The 18606-nt window shown below is 39.9% G+C and overlaps 2 protein-coding genes across 3 annotated transcripts; one reads left to right on the top strand and one right to left on the bottom strand.

Moving 5' to 3' along the window:
• Positions 1-9551, top strand: slc6a14 (solute carrier family 6 member 14). 2 transcript variants are annotated; one of them, XM_020592962.1, is made up of 17 exons: positions 1-59; positions 1049-1098; positions 1709-1783; positions 2063-2207; positions 2318-2449; positions 4197-4358; positions 4656-4758; positions 4848-4980; positions 6792-6932; positions 7023-7158; positions 7349-7441; positions 7524-7649; positions 7728-7846; positions 7932-8031; positions 8128-8237; positions 8475-8642; positions 8783-9551. In XM_020592962.1, the coding sequence occupies exons 3-17, from the start codon at positions 1718-1720 to the stop codon at positions 8933-8935; spliced, it is 1887 nt and encodes a 628-aa protein (XP_020448618.1). In that variant the 5' UTR covers positions 1-59; positions 1049-1098; positions 1709-1717; the 3' UTR covers positions 8936-9551. The 2 variants fall into 2 exon arrangements, with proteins under 2 accessions (XP_020448618.1, XP_020448617.1); XM_020592961.1 differs by having other exon boundaries at positions 1695-1783.
• Positions 9552-11167: 1616 nt separating this feature from the next.
• On the bottom strand, positions 11168-14319 carry LOC109956249 (chitinase acidic). The gene is made up of 11 exons (XM_020593218.1): positions 14288-14319; positions 13625-13698; positions 13326-13527; positions 13121-13177; positions 12866-13031; positions 12630-12754; positions 12412-12535; positions 12141-12323; positions 11898-12017; positions 11668-11806; positions 11168-11587 (listed from the first exon to the last, which is right to left on the bottom strand). The coding sequence occupies exons 1-11, from the start codon at positions 14317-14319 to the stop codon at positions 11322-11324; spliced, it is 1488 nt and encodes a 495-aa protein (XP_020448874.1). The 3' UTR covers positions 11168-11321.
• Between the last annotated feature and the right edge of the window lie 4287 nt (positions 14320-18606).

Genomic DNA, 18606 nt, shown 5'->3' with positions numbered 1-18606 from the left:
CAAAATGAGATCCACGGCACAGGGACTGTCAGCCGGGAAATCAAAAGGACGTAATTCAGGTAAGTACTGTAAAGTAAGTTAGGTAATGCTCTGGCAAAGACGGATCAAAAATATGTGGTGTGGTGTAGTGTGAAGAGCGTAGCGCGTAGGGTGTGTGGAAGAATCAAGCCAAAAAACGCACAGTATCTGTCAGCGTAGCAGTCTCACCACATGTGTCCGCGTTACTATGTTAATGTTAGTTAATGTTAGTTATTGTTAGTTAGGTAATGTTCCATAGATAATCTTAGTTAATGTTCCGGCGAGCACGGAGCGTCTGCCAGAGGTTTATATAAGGAGAAGGTAATCATCGGGATGCACCCCAGCTGTGTGCGTAGACAAACCAGTTACTAATTACTGGAATGCAACACAGCTGAGGTGCAGAGCCCATGTGACGGAGAAAACAAAGAAACAAAACGGAGGAGAGGCAGCGGCCACCGAGCGGCCCTGACAGAAGTCTATTATTATTTCTTTTGTATTGTTTATGTTGAGGATGAGGTCATTCTCCTCTCCATAAACAAGAATGTTGCTCACCAAGCTTCTGTAACCCAACTCGTCTCCCCACTTGATGAGGCCCAGGATGGTGGTGTCATCAGCATATTTAATGATGACAGTGTTGTCATGGTTGGAGACACAGTCGTGGGTGTACAGGGTGAAGAGTTTGGGGCTGAGACAGCAGCCTTGTTCTTATATAACTTATATTTTTTATATATATTTTCAAAAATGTCTGTTTATGTATTTATATAAAAAGCTGTGGACTAAAATGTAAGTACTCTCTTATCACTGCAGAGCAATGTATTGCCAAGTAGAGGAAGACAACCACGTTAGTGGAAAAAGAAATCCCATTCATAAGCACTGATGACAAACCATTTCAAACACTTATTTTAGAGAGAATACACATGTAAATAACTCATAAAAAATATTTTTTAAAAACTATTACCATTGGTGCTGTAATAATCTGTTGATTCATGGGTGAAGCATGACTTCTTCCATGTTTCTCTCTGTGTCACAGGCCGTGTCATCTCACAGAGTTGTGGTCTCATCATCAGCCTGTGATTACAGGTGACACAGACGCACACATGCTAATAGTATACTCATTATGTGTTGATGTCATTGACCAAAGTGAGCTCTACCAATCACTGGTCACTGTGGCGGCATCAGGGAGTAGAGCAGAGTCACTCACCTGAGTCACTCACACACACACACACCACAGCAGTCACTGTGTTGCAATTCTGGGTGATGAATGGCAATCACAGCACCACTGCTTTGTATCTTTAGCAACACAAAATGTACAATATCATGTTTTTTCACTCCCGCAAGAAGCTGTGGTAGGGAGTCACGTACAGCAGTATGACATTGTAGGGCGGACATGAGTCCAGTAGCCTGTTTACAGGTCAGAGGTCCTGACAACATTTAGCAGCTCTATCAAATTAAGTGGGTGTAGGTGTTGCTAATGTTCTCAAGAGGGAAACTTCCTTCACTGATATGCATTAAGTCAGAATTTCAGAAGATGAAGTATACGCACACAGCCAGGGCAGTGATGTTGTGGGGGGGTCTGAGCAGGTGATTGGCTGGAAAACATCACTTCCTTGTCTGTTGAAAGAGGGTGGGGACTTTTGAACAGACCTACCTTAGACATTTGAATTTCTTACACACAGATGTAACAAGCAAGTGAAAGGACATGAGGAAATACGGCTGGAACAGTTTCAAGGATTTAATTTTCAGAAATCCCTCAGCTGTCAACCAGGTATGATCGCAGACCTCTGATTGTCACCACACAAGACTGAGAAGCTACACTTGCCTGTATTTCTGATCAAAAATACACTGTAAATGTATTTTAATGTAATGCTCTGAGGAACACAATACAAAACTTAATTTGGTGTTTGATTTAGAAAAATGCCCTTTCTGGTTTTTCTTGTAATACATTTAGAAAAGGTTATTAAATGTATAATAGCTATAAATAAGTGCCATTTTAGGTGCAATGGTTTAAAAATAATGTCACTCGATTGCAATATTGAATGAGCAGGATCCACATGTGGATGATGGGGATGAAAATGCAGAACGTGGGAACTGGGCCAACAAAAGGGAGTACATCCTGTCAACAATTGGCTACGCCGTTGGATTGGGAAATATCTGGAGGTTCCCATATCTGGCCTACAAGAATGGAGGGGGTACCTAAGTCTTTGGTTTCTAATTATTGGGAAGAATCTTATTTGATAACACTGCTGGTATTTTAAAGTTACTTTTACTCCTCTTCCACCCAATCTTTCATGTTGAACAGGTGCCTTTCTCATCCCATATTTTGGGATGCTGGTGGTGACTGGAATCCCTCTTTACTTCCTGGAAAGTGCCTTGGGTCAGTTCTGCAGCCAAGGTCCAATTAACATTTGGAGGGCTGTGCCACTACTACAGGGTAAGATTACTACAGTATTAAAGTTCTGTAAAACACCAGTCAGGTACATCTGAAGATGAGAGTCAAACATGATGAATTTAATGACATTCTTGCTTATTGGCTGATTCCAAAGCAAAAAAATCCATCTTAGTGTAACCCACCTATACCCACTGTATAAGGTTCAATTAACTCACAGTAACTGTAACTGACAAATCTTAAGTCAGTAATAAACCTCTCTACATTATATGCGTTTAGGTCCTACGAGTACTATATACAATAACCAAACAAAAGTTAGAATTAAAGTTTCTTAATTTACTCAACAATAAATCAGGGTAAAGCATAAACAATAACAATCCCATTTAAATATGTCTGACCCTTTTTCCTGTAAGACACACGTGTCAATATTTCAAATAAATGCACAAATGTAGTGGGCACACACACACACACACACACACACACCACTCACTCACTCTCCACCAGCCGTATATACACTGAGATTTAACCCTTGTTACAGGCCTGATGGATGTTCGGGTGTGGAGAGGCCAAAAATTAAGCAGCCGTTTCACTCATAAGAGCCAAATAAAAGACGATACCTTACTTAGTAGTTTGTAGTCCAGAGGCTGAAGCATTACCTCCTCCGTGTGTCCAAAGAAATAGCAAAAGGGTCCAAATAGCCACCCAATGATGAAATATTCACAGGCCCACAGGTCCAGGTGCAAGCAGTAGCGGGACTATACACAACTGGGCTAAACACAATAATGTTACACAACTGCAAGACAACTCCGTGCAGAAGAATATCCAGTCATGTACTACAAACTATGTAGGACTAATATCTTACAGGAGATCCTCGAGTTGACAATCTAAGATACAGTCCGCATACTTAACATATTTCACGTCTGCATAAACTTTTTTCCATCTCTCCTTCTTTCTGCCCGCTTCCCTTTTTCTCCTTCTTCCCTTTCCCTGGGTATCACTACCTTTACCAATGGATGATTAATAATAATATTTTACACACAACACTTCCTTGAACCTTTAAAATAACATGAAATAAATCACCATAAAGTTTTTAACCATACTTGTTTTATGAATTCAACTTATTTATGGTAACCATTGTTCAAAAGCAAATGAACTTTCTAATGATGTTTAACTATAATACATAGTAGTTTTACCCAGGTTACGTTATCTTGGTGGTCTGGCTCTAAGGCTTTGTTATGAAACAGACAGAACTGCAATGACTACTGTGCTTACTGTGGCTATAGACCTACTGTGTGGGAATAAAATTAAAGTTGATTTAAGTAAGATTAAGCTTTTATGTGCATTAATTCCAAGTTCTGGCATGGGATGTATTAGCTATCTCTTAACTATACATGAGCGTGAGATAAAGTAAAGATAGTAAATAGTTATAAATAGAGGAAACTTACATTATTGCAGCACAGATCAGTATCTAGTTTTGTGGACAGTCAGTTTAAATTGTACCATTTTTCACATGCTGGAGTTCAGTAAACAATTGCTCAACTGGTTTGGGAGACAAATGCTGACAAGCAGTTATGGAAAATAACATATCAGTTGTCCATGATAACACTTTGTGACAGTTTGTTAGCAACTTTCATGTTATGGAGTTAATATACCACACTCTGGGGGTTAAAGTAGTGTTCAACAAACCTTCTTGTCTACAAAGACAACTGTAGTTTTCAGGACAGCTCCCACACATGAACTTAGAAAACTATCTCAAAAAAGTTCCTTAACAACTCTCTTTCTCCCTCTCCAGGTGTTGGTGTTGCCATGGTCATGGTAACTCTAATAGTATCAGTTTACTATAATGTCATCATCGCCTACAGCCTGTACTACATGTTCGCCTCCTTCCAGTCTCCTCTGCCGTGGTCTGGCTGCTTCAACTGGGCTGACAGTAACTGCAGCAACACGACGATAGGTGCTGCTTTCCATCAGATTTGCTTTGTGCTGGATGCTGATTTGTCATTCTCCTGGACTGGGGTGACATGGAATGGCAATCAGATTTAAATGAAAGATGTGACAAACAGGAATTGCTGTTCAGTGCCATTTTTTATCAGCCTCACTGTCACTCTTCTGTTACTCTGGATTATTTTAAAGCAAGTTCAGATCAAACTTGTAGCTGCTGTATTCAGGAATTTCATGCTAGTACATATGTTACTCACTACTTAAAGTGATATTTAAGCAGTCCGTTCACTGGTCCTCTCTCCTTTTCCAGTGCCCTGTAATGTAAGTGGTGTTTTACTGGCCAACGGGACTCAAGAAAACAGCACTTGTCCTTCGTCAGACAAAATCACAAGTCCGAGCGAGCAGTACTGGGAGTAAGAATCACACGCTAATGCAAACAAGCACAAATACACACACTTGTCTTAGTGCCATGGCTGTACAATCAGATGTCTCTCCTCCTCAGTCGTGTGGCTCTGCAGAGATCCAGCAATCTAGAAGAAACAGGACAGGTAGTGTGGCACTTGGCCCTCTGTCTGCTGCTGAGCTCCATACTTGTTGCTGCATCACTCATCAGAGGGATCAAGTCATCAGGAAAAGTAAAGTCATCATCCATTTCATATCAGGCCTTTATTCTCAGGTTGTCCAGTTTCATGGTTCAGACCTATTGTAAGAATCAACAGCCACATACAGTATCATTTATGTCTAGTATGGGTCTGCATAAAAGTAACAACCTAAAGCTTACTATTTAACACATTACATCTTGTTGGTTTAATCCACACCAAAACCATTAATTGGGTGTAGCGTCCCTAACTATTTCTTGGCTGGAACCAGATATCAGTGGAGGTTCAATTAAGTTCTGGCCAAGAAAAAGTCAGCACATTAGCAGCAAATTGTTTGTTTCCACACTTTGGTTTTAGTACAGTTAAGCCTGAGGTGTAATGTGTTAATTAGTGAACTTTTGTCGAACGTGTTCTCGTAAATTGAAAAGAAAAGACTAAATATAAAGATATTTCACAGTGTGAAATTTATTATGCATTAACGTATCAAAATAAGCATGTGCACATGGATCCTCACTGTTTAGGATAAACAGAAAAGACTAACTCCAACTTGGCGGTATACAATATTTGTATGAAAAGATGCTACTATCTAATTGGTCAAAAACTGTTGGGGAGAAGCCGTGGTTTAGACTTAACTCTCCCGTTATTGGTCCTTCAGTCCGTCTGTCCTCCAATCGTCCTCTCTGCTCCAATGGTTGTGGACAGCGCCCTAGAAAGGGGAGGAATACCTATACAGCCTTAATTCCTACATACACAGTCACTTCTTCCTTTGTTTCCAACTAACTGCTCCATATTAGACATTACTTTCCAGTTCAGCAATTAAAACTATTCTGCCCGTGTGTGTGTGCATGATGTTCCTACCTTTGAAGCTTTCTCCTCCGCTAGCCTCTTGATCTAATCTCTATATAGACATGTAACTACATAAACATAAACACAACTGTGAGATTAAAATATATAAACTTATGTATGCTATATAATAAAAACCCTAACTAATTATATTCTTTTCTATCTAAAAATGAAAATCACCCTAACACTTTAAAGTTGGGCAAATGCTGTAACCTTTGTACGGGGTCAGGCTAACTGTTTACCCCACTTTCCATTCTTTATGCTAATCTAAACTAAGTAGCAGTGGGCTGTAGCTTTACTGTTAGCATGAGAGTGGCATCAGTCTTCTAATCTAAACCTTGGCAAGAAAGCACATGAGCATGTTTCCTAAAATGTAGAACTGTTCTTTTAAGCAAAAATAATGTACAAATCTGCCATCAAATTATAAGTAAAACTGTTTTGAGGTTAAAAACAACAGTAACCCTTTAATATACAGGCTGTTCTTTACGTAATGTGAAGAAATTGCTAGAAAATAGCCAGAACAAATGGACTTAATGAGTAGCTGTTATTTACACGTGACCATAAATTACTGTTCCCAATAATAATACGGCATAAAATGAAACCAGAATACTTTGAAGCAGACATGTAATTTATGTATGACAGAATAGAAGATGGCAGGTAATAACAAGGTAACTACCTACAATAAAATGTCAAGTGTAGCAACATTTCCTTGAATTCTGTAATTTCAATATAGCCGTTGAACACATGGCAATTACCGAGAAAATTCACATTACTTACCTGCCAATTAGATAAATCATACAGACTTTCACTGACTGGACTTTCTTAATTTTGCTTTAATTTTACATGGTGATTCCCAGTAATTTCTGGTGACAATAGAATGCAAAGAGGAAAATGAACACACATCTCCATTTGTAGGGCCTTATAGGTTTTGCAATTTATGCTTGAAATTCCTAGCAGAAAATGCAAATTAATTATTTATTTCTTTTCTTTGTGTATTTGTGTAGGTTGTGTATTTCACAGCTACATTTCCCTATGTGGTGATTCTGATCCTGCTGATCAGAGGCGTGACACTAGAGGGGGCAAGAGATGGGATAGAGTTCTACATTGGTTCCCAGTCCAATCTGACCAAACTGACTGAAGCACAGGTAGGAAACTAAACATACCTGTTCAAGTACAGCACATGACAGTTAGTCAGTAAGTCTGTCTTTGGATTCAAAATATGACTGTGTTCTTAGGTCTGGAAAGATGCTGCGACTCAGACCTTCTACTCGCTCTCCATTGGCTGGGGTGGAGTCATGACTCTTGCCTCATATAATAAATTCCACAACAATCTGCTCAAGGATTCATTTGTTGTAACACTTACTAATGCTGGTAGGAGCACAGCCCTACATGCACCAACACCAACTGTGTACAGAGCAGACTGTTGTCTCTTTTAAGTAGCTAATTTGAAAGAAGGCAGTATGGTAGATTTTAACCACGAAAGAATGTAAGGAATTCATTCTTTTTAACATTTAATGACCAGAGGTGATCATTTGAGTTGATTATTTTGATCTCTTTTTAGGTACCAGCGTGCTTGCAGGCTTTGCCATATTTTCCATCTTGGGTCACATGGCTCACGTCTACAAAATGCCCGTCGGAAAAGTGGTGAAGGAAGGTCAGACAGACACACCTTGTAGGCACCAATTAGTACAAATGTGGACGACTGCCTGATGTTTTGTGTCTTTGTGTTTGTGTAGGATTTGGCCTGGCGTTCATTGCATATCCAGATGCTCTGTCTAAGCTTCCCGTTTCCCCTCTGTGGTCCAGTTTGTTCTTTTTCATGCTTCTGACTGTTGGTCTGGACTCTCAGTTTGCTGGGATAGGTGAGCTCTTACATTGTCATTCACTGTTTTATTTGCTTTTATAGCCTAATGTGTTTTCGTCTCTCTTTGTCTCATTAGAGGTGCTCACCACCTGCATAATTGATGCCTTCCCTAAAACACTTAAATCTAAACGTGCCTTACTCAGTACAGCCACGTGTGCCATCCTCTACCTTTTGGGCCTACCATGTGTCACACAGGTAACTCTGCCTAAGTGTAACTTTGTGTTACTGCTCTCTGATAGTTGATCTGTTCAGCCTGTGTGTGTATGTATGTTTGAGATAGGCAGGGATATACTGGGTGACGCTAATCGACCAGTTTGTTGCCAGCTGGGTGCTGCTAATGTTGGTTCTTTTGGAGATCATTGGTGTCTGCTACATATATGGTAAATATGATCACTGGTGCAGCTTTGTGTACACAGAGGTAATAGGGACAGCTTTAATCTGCAGTTGTGTACATGTGCACTCCGCATGCTTTACAGGAGGGAATCGTTTTGTTAAAGACATTGAGATGATGCTTGGAAAGAAGAGTTTTGCTTTCTGGCTGTGGTGGAGATTGTGTTGGTTCTTTATCAGCCCCTGCATCATAGTGGTGAGTACAACCTGCCCCCGATACAAAAGACTCGCTCTTTTCCATGACTTTTAATGGTGTCTACATTTTTGTAATGACATAGCACCAAAAGCCACATTGTAAGTTAAATGAATTCAATTTAGATTTCTATGTAACAACTTTTGAGCACAGTTTTAAAAAGTGAACAGTGAACACTCAGACTCAAGCTTCTCACACACTGCATCGTGTTAGTTCTGACTGTGTTGAATGAATGTACAGGTGATTCTGGTCTGGTCTTTGATGACATTTACACCACCTTCTTATGGAGCATCCCAGTTCCCAGTCTGGGGCCTTGCGCTAGGCTGGTGCATGGTGGTGTTTGTCCTCCTTTGGATCCCTGTCATTGCTGTGTATAAGCTTACCAGAGTAGAGGGAAGCCCCTGGAAGGTGTGTACTGTATGCGTAATGACACTTGGAAAAATATAATAGGTTAAAACACCATACATGTTTTTGTCTACATGCCAGAAAGTGCTCTCTAGAAAAAAAAAGTACTTATAGGTTTCATCCTTTCCTCATACTTTCTACAGCAACTGAAGTCCTTGTGCTCTCCATCTGAAGAATGGCACCCCTACCTAGATGTCCATCGAGGAGAACGCTACTCAGAGGAACGCTGCCGTTGCAAGAAGAGCCATAACAGACCAGAAATAAATGTAAACGTAGTCTGCAGCTCATGGCTCTGAAGTGTGGTTTTGTATGTTTATCTTTCCCTTTGTTGAAGCACTGTACTGAAACACCATCATTACACTGAAAGTCAAAGCCACTTGAACTGATGTTTGACCTCCAGGAGGCAGAGAGAAACTCTAATGCAAACCAGCAGCAGATTACAATTATCATGTTCAAACACTCACATAACATGCCAGCAGACACCAGGCAACATGGGTATTTGTCAGATATTTTACTTTTCAGATGCCAACATCCACTTTTCATTTAGCTGAGGTTTGGTCCACTACCTTCAGTGGAAAATATCTTTGTTGTCTTTGACTCAGCCAGGTACCGTGTTACCCACTGGGACAGGTAGCATACAACGAGGTTCTGTGTGAAAGTAAAAGTAAAAGAGAGTTTTAGTTTAGTTTAGTACACACAAACTGATGAACTACTACAGTGGTGGATCAAAGCCAATTACAGCCATCAATGATTTTATGTTAAAAAGAATGATTTGGTTATATACAGACACACATACAGTATATGGGCCTTTAGAATCAGGTAATGTTTCTTATTTTGATCCTTGGAATTTCTATGTTATGCTTGTCTTTTTATGTACGTGTATAATTTCTTGTTAATTGTTTGTTTCTTGATCCTGACCTATGATATTCTACAAATAATGTGGATATATAAAAAAATAAAGAAATTTCTGCATCTTATACTCTGTGTCTGGCATGAAAGATCATGCTGTTGTTGAGTCATTATTCCTTACAAAGTAGTGGCAACTAACTTTGCTTCCAAAGGAAGTAGCAGTCGCACATAAAACCTACCATATGAAAGCATCAGCATTACTCACTGGTGTAGAAGGAGTTGTCTTGGTTCCTGAAAAAGTTGTAAGCACAACAAACAAGAGAGAGACACAAGGAATTTGACTCTGGTACAGCAGCTCTCAATGTGCATGTACATATCCCCAAGCAAGGAAACAGCAAGGGGCAAGTAAACAGTAAACCAACATAAGGCTGTGAATAAATAACAAAATAAACAGTATTAATAAGCAATAAACAGTGCAAGCAATGCAAAATAAACAGTATAAGCGTTTACTTGTGATAACACTGATGTGCAGTACTTATTACAAATTCCTCCTTTCAACCTAGAAAATGCTATTGATCAGTTCTCCCACCAAGTCCCAGTCATCTGCACAGGAAGCCTGAAAAAAATACTTCTAAAGACATTTACCAATAATTAAAATGAAAAATAATTATAAATGTGTACAGCAGACCATTGTTTTATCTTCTTTCCTCTCCTATTAATCAACTAATGACCTCACAGTTTTATTTTGTAATCTTTAGCAGGGCCCTGGCCCCTAGATTGAGAAGCACTACACTAATAAAATTAAATGTATATGAAATAGTTAAAACGAGCACATTGTTGCACTGTGACGGGCTTTACAAGTTGTTTCATTGGCAGTCAGTGCATGAACTAACGTTGCAACAGCACACAGATGCCCAGGAGACAGTCAGCCAGATGTCCAGTTACTTTTAGGCACTATGTGTTAAAAGAGATGGTTGTTACAGTTTTTAATTTTTATCAAATCCCATGAAAAAAACAAAACTAATATTGTAGTATTTTTCCTAATCCTTTCTGATCTCAGATGGGCACTATAGTTTTTTTTAGCCAGCTTTGGCTACACATGCAACACTTGTCAGTAAAATTAATTCATTGGCAGAGGAATTTAATGGAATTTGTTGATATAAAGTAAAGCACAAATCATTACCAAATTTATCCCTCATTACTTTGTCATTATGGGTGAATTCTCTCTTCTCTGGGGAAAATGAATATAATTAAAAAAACATATTTATTTTCCTCTTAATCAATTTTACACTGACTGTCTGTGTTGCCTTGGGCTGTGTGCATCTGTTTCTTTTTTTTTCTCATGCATTACAGCATGAAAGCTTTTTATTAAAAACATTTTGTTAAAGACATTGAGATGATGATTGGAAAAAAGAGCTTCTGCTTCAGGTTATGGTGGAGAGCATGTGTTTAGAATACAGCATCCATTCAAATTTTGATGTCAAATACTGAAAGATGGAATGGATTTATGCTGACTTTTGTCATGGTTTTATAAGGAGACCAAAATGAATAAATATTTTTGTTGATAGTTTTATATCTAAAATTAATAATCAATTTTTAAAAAATGCAACTTTGCTTGGCTAATATTTGCTTTTATGACTGCCTAGTCACATACAGGAAGAACACAGGACATCTGAAGTTGCTTTAAAATGCCATATTTATTTAGATAAGATTCATGACAGATGTTAGAGAGCTGTTCTTGAATGGGCCTTAGTTGGATGTTCTTTTTTTACAGGATAGTTGACCCAGCTCCTAACTTAAGAACAACCAGTATGAAGTCCTGCCATGCGATGTTTAGGCCCAGTTGCAGCATTTGCAGCTGTTGTCAAAAACCAGGCCGGTAGCACAGTGCTGGTCATAAGTATTTCCCTGGTTGCACTCATAGAAGTGGTTCTTGTTGGATGGGTCTGGGTAGAGTCCGTTAGCCTTTCCAGCACAGAAGCCAGATCCGCTGCTGCTGCCACCACTGCTGCCACCACTGCTGCCACCACCGGCAGGCTGGGGTGGAGCTTGCTTAGTTGGTGTGACTGGAGGCAGGGGGTTAGCAGGAGCAGTGCAGCCTGAGCAGAGAAATGAAAAGTTCAAAGATGGGAACAACTGCATTATCTTTATTTCCTGAGGATATGTGTTTCATACGTACTAGTTCCAGTTCCCAGTCCACTCTTGATGGTGTTGATCAGGGGGTATCTTCCCTGGCCACAGAAAGTGCCACTGAAGTCATCCAGGTCCAGACTCCACACCATGGCCCCACCAAAACCGCTCTGCTTCAGCCACTGAATCTGTAGAGCAGTTGAGAGGTGAAACCAAGTGTTGAATACAGCCTAAAGCATAAAGGTTTGAAACTTTCAATTATGATATTCAACCTCATACCTTAATCTGGAAGCTCTTAACATTGTCATATCCAACCCAGATTCCCTGGTTGTAGGCATATGGCACCTGCTGTGGGGCGTCCCAGGCCTGGGTGGCTCCCTGCTTCAGGAAGGTGCAGATCTGATGGCAGAGACATAATCAAAGTTAAGGATCTACACAATACAAATACATGTGTTTTTCTGTTCTACATACACATGCACATGTCAATTCATACACAGAGAGTCAGAAAAAAGAAGCACCTACCTCATAGTAAGCCCAGAAGCCAGACTGACGGGTATAAGTTCCAGCAGGTCCGGGTCCACTGGCAGGAGCTCCCACAGCTGTGTCAGAGGAAGCGAGGCGGAAAGTGTGGCCGTAGGTGGGGAAACCAACCAGCAGTTTCTCAGCTGGGGCACCGTTGCTCTTCCAGTAGTTCATAGCATAGTCCTGAACATGAGAGAACACAGACTAGCGTGAGTATCAGTCACTTCCTTAATGTAACGTATGAAGGAAACATACTGATCCATTCACTGACCACATTGAAGTAGATCATGGATCCCTGGTCAGCAGGGCCCTTGTACAGGGGGCTGTTCTCTCCGACATTCCTCTCCCAAGACCCATGGAAGTCATAGGTCATGACGTGGAAGTAGTCCAGCACACTGGCAAATAGACACAAGTATATATGTTTAATAAGAGCTGTGTGCTGTCCAACTGATGTGAGGGTATTTAATGTTTGTCTGCTCGAGTGCTTACGCTCCAATCTGGGCAATCTGGTATCCAGAGTCAATGGTTCCCTTTCCGGCAGAGACAGCAGCAGTCAGCAACAGACGAGGACGGTTGGTCTTCGTGCCCTCTGCCTCAAAGGCACTCATCAGTTCCTAGAGAACAAACAAGAAGAAAGATTACATTACAGTGTCACATGTATGATCTAAATTTACAAGGTTTACAAAATGAATTTGTCTGTAGCCAGAGACTGAATAAGAACCAACCTGGACCAGGACAGTGTAGAGCCCCTTATCCTGAGGTGGGGAGCCACGAGAGCCAGGGTACTCCCAGTCAATATCCAGACCATCGAACTCGTACTGACGCAGGAATGTGATCACGCTGTTGATGAAGGTCTGACGATTGGCGGGAGACGCAACCATAGCTGAGAACCTGGAGACAGGAAGACAGTCAGCTTGCTCCTGTCTGTGTTACAAATTCATCTTTGTGAGAGCATTGATCCTCATTAAATTGCTACTCACTTCTGAGTACCAAAGTTCCAACCTCCGATAGCCAGCAGAGTCTTCAGGTTACCGTTTCTGCAAGCAGCAACAACAGCAACAACACTTTACCCTGTCCCACTTATTCTGTGTGTGCATGCATGTTAACGTGTACAGCATCAAAGTGTGTTTCTACAGTATGTGTCCTGGGGTCACATGATTTTTATGAGTATATTTAAATACTAACTGGTTCTTCAGGGCCTGGAATTCTCCATAGAGTTTCTCATCGTCCCACTCGTAGGTCTTGATCATATTGTTGTCCATTCCAGCAAAGGCATAGATGAGGTGGTCACAGAGACATGGATCAACGTTGGTGGGGAAATACTTGCCTGCTCCAGGACGGTACTGTCCCCAGTTAGTGAAATAACAGGAGAGGATGTAGGATGATCCTGCAACACATGGAGAATTAACTCTTACATTGTGTCACCAATTTAAGGGAGTCTACACATATTACAGCAGCACTGGGTGTATAGAAGCTATGATTACCTAGCTGCACATGCAGCAGGAGAGCCAGTCCTGCAGGGGAAACACAAGAGTCAGAGAGGATGAGGAGAATCAGTCTTCATTATGCACAAGATGAAATGAAGATAAAATGAGTAGCAAACAAATTTGAAAAGTTTTTTTATGAGCAAGGAGCTTACCGACACAGATGAGTAGTTTGCCCATGATGCCTGCTCTGTACAACAAGCTGAGGACCAGCAAACTCTTTTATACTCCTTGGTTCCTCCTCATATCTTTATTATCTGTATAATTTGATATGGTCTGACCACTCAGCAAAAGTGGAAAGTCAAGACTGGCATTTGGACAATGATAATCTCCAAGTGCCTTTTTATCATGATGAAATATGTTTAAATTAGATATTTTCAAGGTTAATAAATGTTGCCAGAACCTTTTATTTCAAAGGCATTTGAAATTAAGTTTTTCCAAGTTGACAGGTTTCTTCATATTTACAGGATTTCATTATAGCCATTATATTATACTACTCTAATTTTAAATAGTTAATAAATGTTTCCAAATCATAACTATTTGTTATAAATGTGTCAGATGATGTAAATTAATTTCACCAAAATAGTTAATGAACAGCAAACTTTGGGTTGCACTGTTTTCCATTTAGATAAGCTGTTAGATAGTCATGTTTACTCTGCTGACCTTAAGTTCTCTGTCACATGCCTTATCACCATTAGGCATGGATAAACTATAATATCATACAGTATATATTTAAAATGAATAGAAGGCCTTTTGTCCTTCCCTCTCCTTGAACATGGATCCGCAGTTTGGTGATTGTCATGCAGTGTACATTGTGAAATGAATTTGTGCCCTATCTCGAACTCTCCATTAATATTTGACATTGAAGCTGCCATTTATGCCCCATCTGTGGAAATCCAGTTTTAGCTCATGCATTAAAGGGAACAACATGAGGCTGGACACAAATAGCAATAAATTATCTGCATATAGTGAAACATCATGTTTCAGTTGTTTGAATGTCCATAATTGAGTTGAACAATATAAGACTGGACAACTTAAAAGGCCAAGATAAATAACGGAGAGCTCCTAGGGCAAAAACCGATGAAGCAGACTGAATTAATGACAACAAAAGGATGTCAAAATATTGATCCATCCATTATCTATACCACTTATCCTTAAGAGGTATAATTTGACAGCAAAGTATTATCCCAGCTAACAGCAGCTCCATAAACTGCTTGATAAACACAGAGTGAAAAACTCCAGCCCATTGCATGAGTTTCAGAAGCCAGCACCACAATCAGCCCACACTGTAGTCTATATGTTTTCATTGTTTTATGTACTGTAGTTGCATCATTACTCATATGACAATGCCATAAAAGGCCTAATTTTAAACCATTTAGTCTTTTTCAGTGTGTACTTTATTAAACCCACAGTAAATGTCACTTGTGTAGGGGACATGTAAGGTAGGTTTCTATCTAAGGTCACTTTGAAATGTTCCTCTATATGTCAGCAGAACGTATTGTATGTGAATGCAGTTGGAAAGTAAAAGTAAATGAGCAATTTGTTTAGATAATATTAAAAAATAATCTGCAGTTGGCGGTTTATTGGGTATGCTTAGCTAGAACTAATACGGTGTAATACAACAGTGCTGCAATAAATCCTCCTTCCCACAGGTGATAATGTTCATTTGATATTGATTCAACTTTATGATAATTTAGGAGGCTGTAGCTTATGCGGCTGCTGAACTGTACTGCATTATACAGAGAGGTGTTTCTGTTATTTAGCTTACACCTAGTGATATAAATGAGGTGGGGCAATATAATAAAAACACTTGATAGTATAAGCAATAACAATAACAACAGTACAAAATGCATTTTCTGAAATGATAATAAAGTTGAATGAACGCCTCCATCAAAACCTGAACATCATCACCTTCATGAAGGAGGTGTTATAGCCTTATTGTATTATTTTGAGGTATATGTGCCAAATCAGCTGCCATCTAAGAGTGTAGTATATGATGTTTTTAAGTACATGACCATGTTAGATGCAATACCAAATCTCAGCACCAGAGAGAGGCAGTAAGCTGTGTAGAATCTGGGTCCATTTTGTATTAGATGTTCAAGAATGAGACTATTCTTGCAGGGTATAGGTACCCCCCCAGCAGTGATGTCTTCTGCTCTTTGAAATTATCAGAACTTTAATATATCCTTAAAGCAATACAGGTGTTAACCCCTGAAACAGTTCAATTTTGCTGTAGAGATAAACTGCACTGAACATTCAACTAAACTCTCTCCATCTCTCTCACCATGGCAACCGTGTACAGAGAACCAGCAGATAAACACAGACCTGTTGGCATCTCCCACGCAGTCACACAACTGCTTAACACACACAGACACACACACACACACATAGTGTGAGTTAATTTAAATATGACACATGGAAATGATGATTAATTATGTTATCTTTTTGTCATCTGTTCTGTTGGGAGGACGGGATGGAGCCACTAAAATACACACAACTGCTCCTCTGTGTTAAACAAAGTACTACATAATAATACTGAAGTTCACTAATTAAAAAACACATTTCTATTTTCTAGTCTTTCCCACCAGGACAGAGGGTGTGATTAGGTTGCACAAATAGCAGGCACTCTCTACAGTTTGTGAGATTTTTGTTGATCCCATGAACATCCTCCCAGGATGCAGGAATACATATTTAAGGCACAACAATGTGAGGAGTGCTCAGTGTTCAGTTCCCTCTACCTATCTCTGGCCCTTTGTTCCCTCCCGCTTCACCCTCAGCCGCTACCCCTCCCACAAAATGCAGGCTTCTCAACAACCCGTTGCTATTAGATACTGCCAGGCTTGTCACCATGGCAGCAAATTCTCAATCATTTTCTACAGATACACATTTAACTGTGATGTGGGAGGGTTGTCCTTGAGTCCTTGAGTGTTCCCAGGTCCAGCTGGGGAGCAGTCCACCTAGAACAGAATCCAAATGTTGTGACTGGGAAGGGCTGCTATGCTATGCATTAGCAAACCACGTTTTCAACAGTTTCACATGCAGCCCATAGTATATTAAGTGCAACTGAAATGATGCCACGTGGCAAATCTTTGTATCCAATAGTGTGTGTGTGTGTGTGTGTGTGTGTGTGTGTGTGTGTGTGTGTGTGTGCTATTATTTTATGACTGGCAAATCCTAAATTTGACCAAACGACATGCTCGCTTCTGTTCAGATGTACTAGAAAAATATGTATGTGACACATGACAGCTGAAAACACATTAAAATTTTTGTGCCATATGGTGTCCAAATATTGTCAAATTATCAGCATTGCTGCAAGCATGATATGCATCTACTTTCTATTCTTCAAATGTTTGCAATGTATTTTGCTGAGAAGTACAATTTAACTTCAGCATAATTCATGATTCTGTATCTTTAACCACACTGCAAAAGGAAAGAATTTAACACTAGATGTGATGCGAGTGTTTGCATCTTTGGTAAATGTCCCGGGAAGCTGACGTCAGTTCATGGAAAACAAAATGTACATGCACAGAAAAAAGAAAGGTGAGACAGAAAGAAAGGAGAACTGAGAGAGTGAGGAGTGAGAGATGGGAGGACAGGCAAAACTGATTTTCTTTCGCTAATAAAAGCGACAATCCCCCAGTGTTGCCATGGTGACCTCCTCTCTCTCCCTTCCTTTCAGCGAGCTACCACTTATCCTTGCTGCCTTTCAGTCAGCAGGCCATGTGGATGTGTGTGCTTTTGTGTGTTGGCTCCTGAATGAATCAGGCAAATGAAGGGGAAAGCCATTAGAGAGCTAAACCCTGCTGTGTCACACACACAAAGACGTGTAGACACACAAACACACTTTTAAGTTCTTAAAGGACTTCTCTCTTCTTTACATTCTCTCATCATCGGTTATTTCATCTCACAGTATATTCTGCAGTGGCTCCTCTGTATCCTCTCTTTCGTCCTTTTGCATCCACTCTGGATTATTTTCAGTTACTACACGTCTCTACCACCATTTTCTGTAAATGTGGACTCCAGTGAAAAAAGAAAAAAAAGGGGTAAATATGGGGCTATAAAAGTTTTTTCATATCAGCAAAATGTCAATGATTATAAAGCAAAAGGTGAATCTTGTACCACTGAAACCGGCCCCAAGATATCATAAAGAATACACTGCCCTCAGATTGAACTCAGACTTGAAAAACAGCATTTACAGCTCATTTGTTATATCACCGCACAGAGGAGGACATCTTTACCATTGATTTTCACAATTTCAACCAAAAACACACAAGTACACAGACATACTGACATACAGTAAATGCTGTTTTTGTATTAAACTCATAGCTGTTGTTTTCATACAGCTGAAGAACAGCTCAGAATCTTTGGTTCAGCATCAGCGCTGGTGTAGTTTTCATCACTGTGCAGAGGCTGCGTTCCTACACATCCCTCTTTGCTCTTCACAGGCACATCATTTAATAAGCTGCCTAAATGCTAACATAAAAAATGTATATTCTCTTGCCAGATTCTGTGAGCTGCCTGCATCGTTTAACCCAGTAAAGTCTCCAGATGTCAAGTCATTTTGGATTGTTTATTTAATCATTTCTGAATACATTTGCAGTCATCAATAAAATACAGTTGAGCAACAAAGATTAAATAATTTATGTTTTGGGATTCACTGCATCCTCTACATACCTTCTGATCTATAATTCCTATATTATTGCTGTTAAAAGCTTACAGCATTCCTGTAATAAGAACAACTTTGGTTTGTTGACTCAGATTTACAGTGTCGACAAGGTTAGTTTTGATTCTAGCATTCTTTTTACAAATGTCTTCTTTGCAATGCATGCCAAACTGTTAAGGTAGCCCCCCTCACCATGAGGGTGAGGGAGGACTACTGAGGTTGGACTTAAGTTTGCAGACCCAGGTGCTAGGGGGGAAAACATGATGGTAGCAGGTAAATAAAGTGAACACAAAGTATCAAAAAGAACATAACATGGGAA

The sequence above is a fragment of the Monopterus albus genome, unplaced genomic scaffold (assembly GCF_001952655.1).
Source record: "Monopterus albus unplaced genomic scaffold, M_albus_1.0 scaffold18.1, whole genome shotgun sequence".
NCBI lineage: Eukaryota > Metazoa > Chordata > Actinopteri > Synbranchiformes > Synbranchidae > Monopterus > Monopterus albus.
Note: the sequence above shows the minus strand (reverse complement) of the source record. Positions and strands in the feature narration are given on the sequence as shown.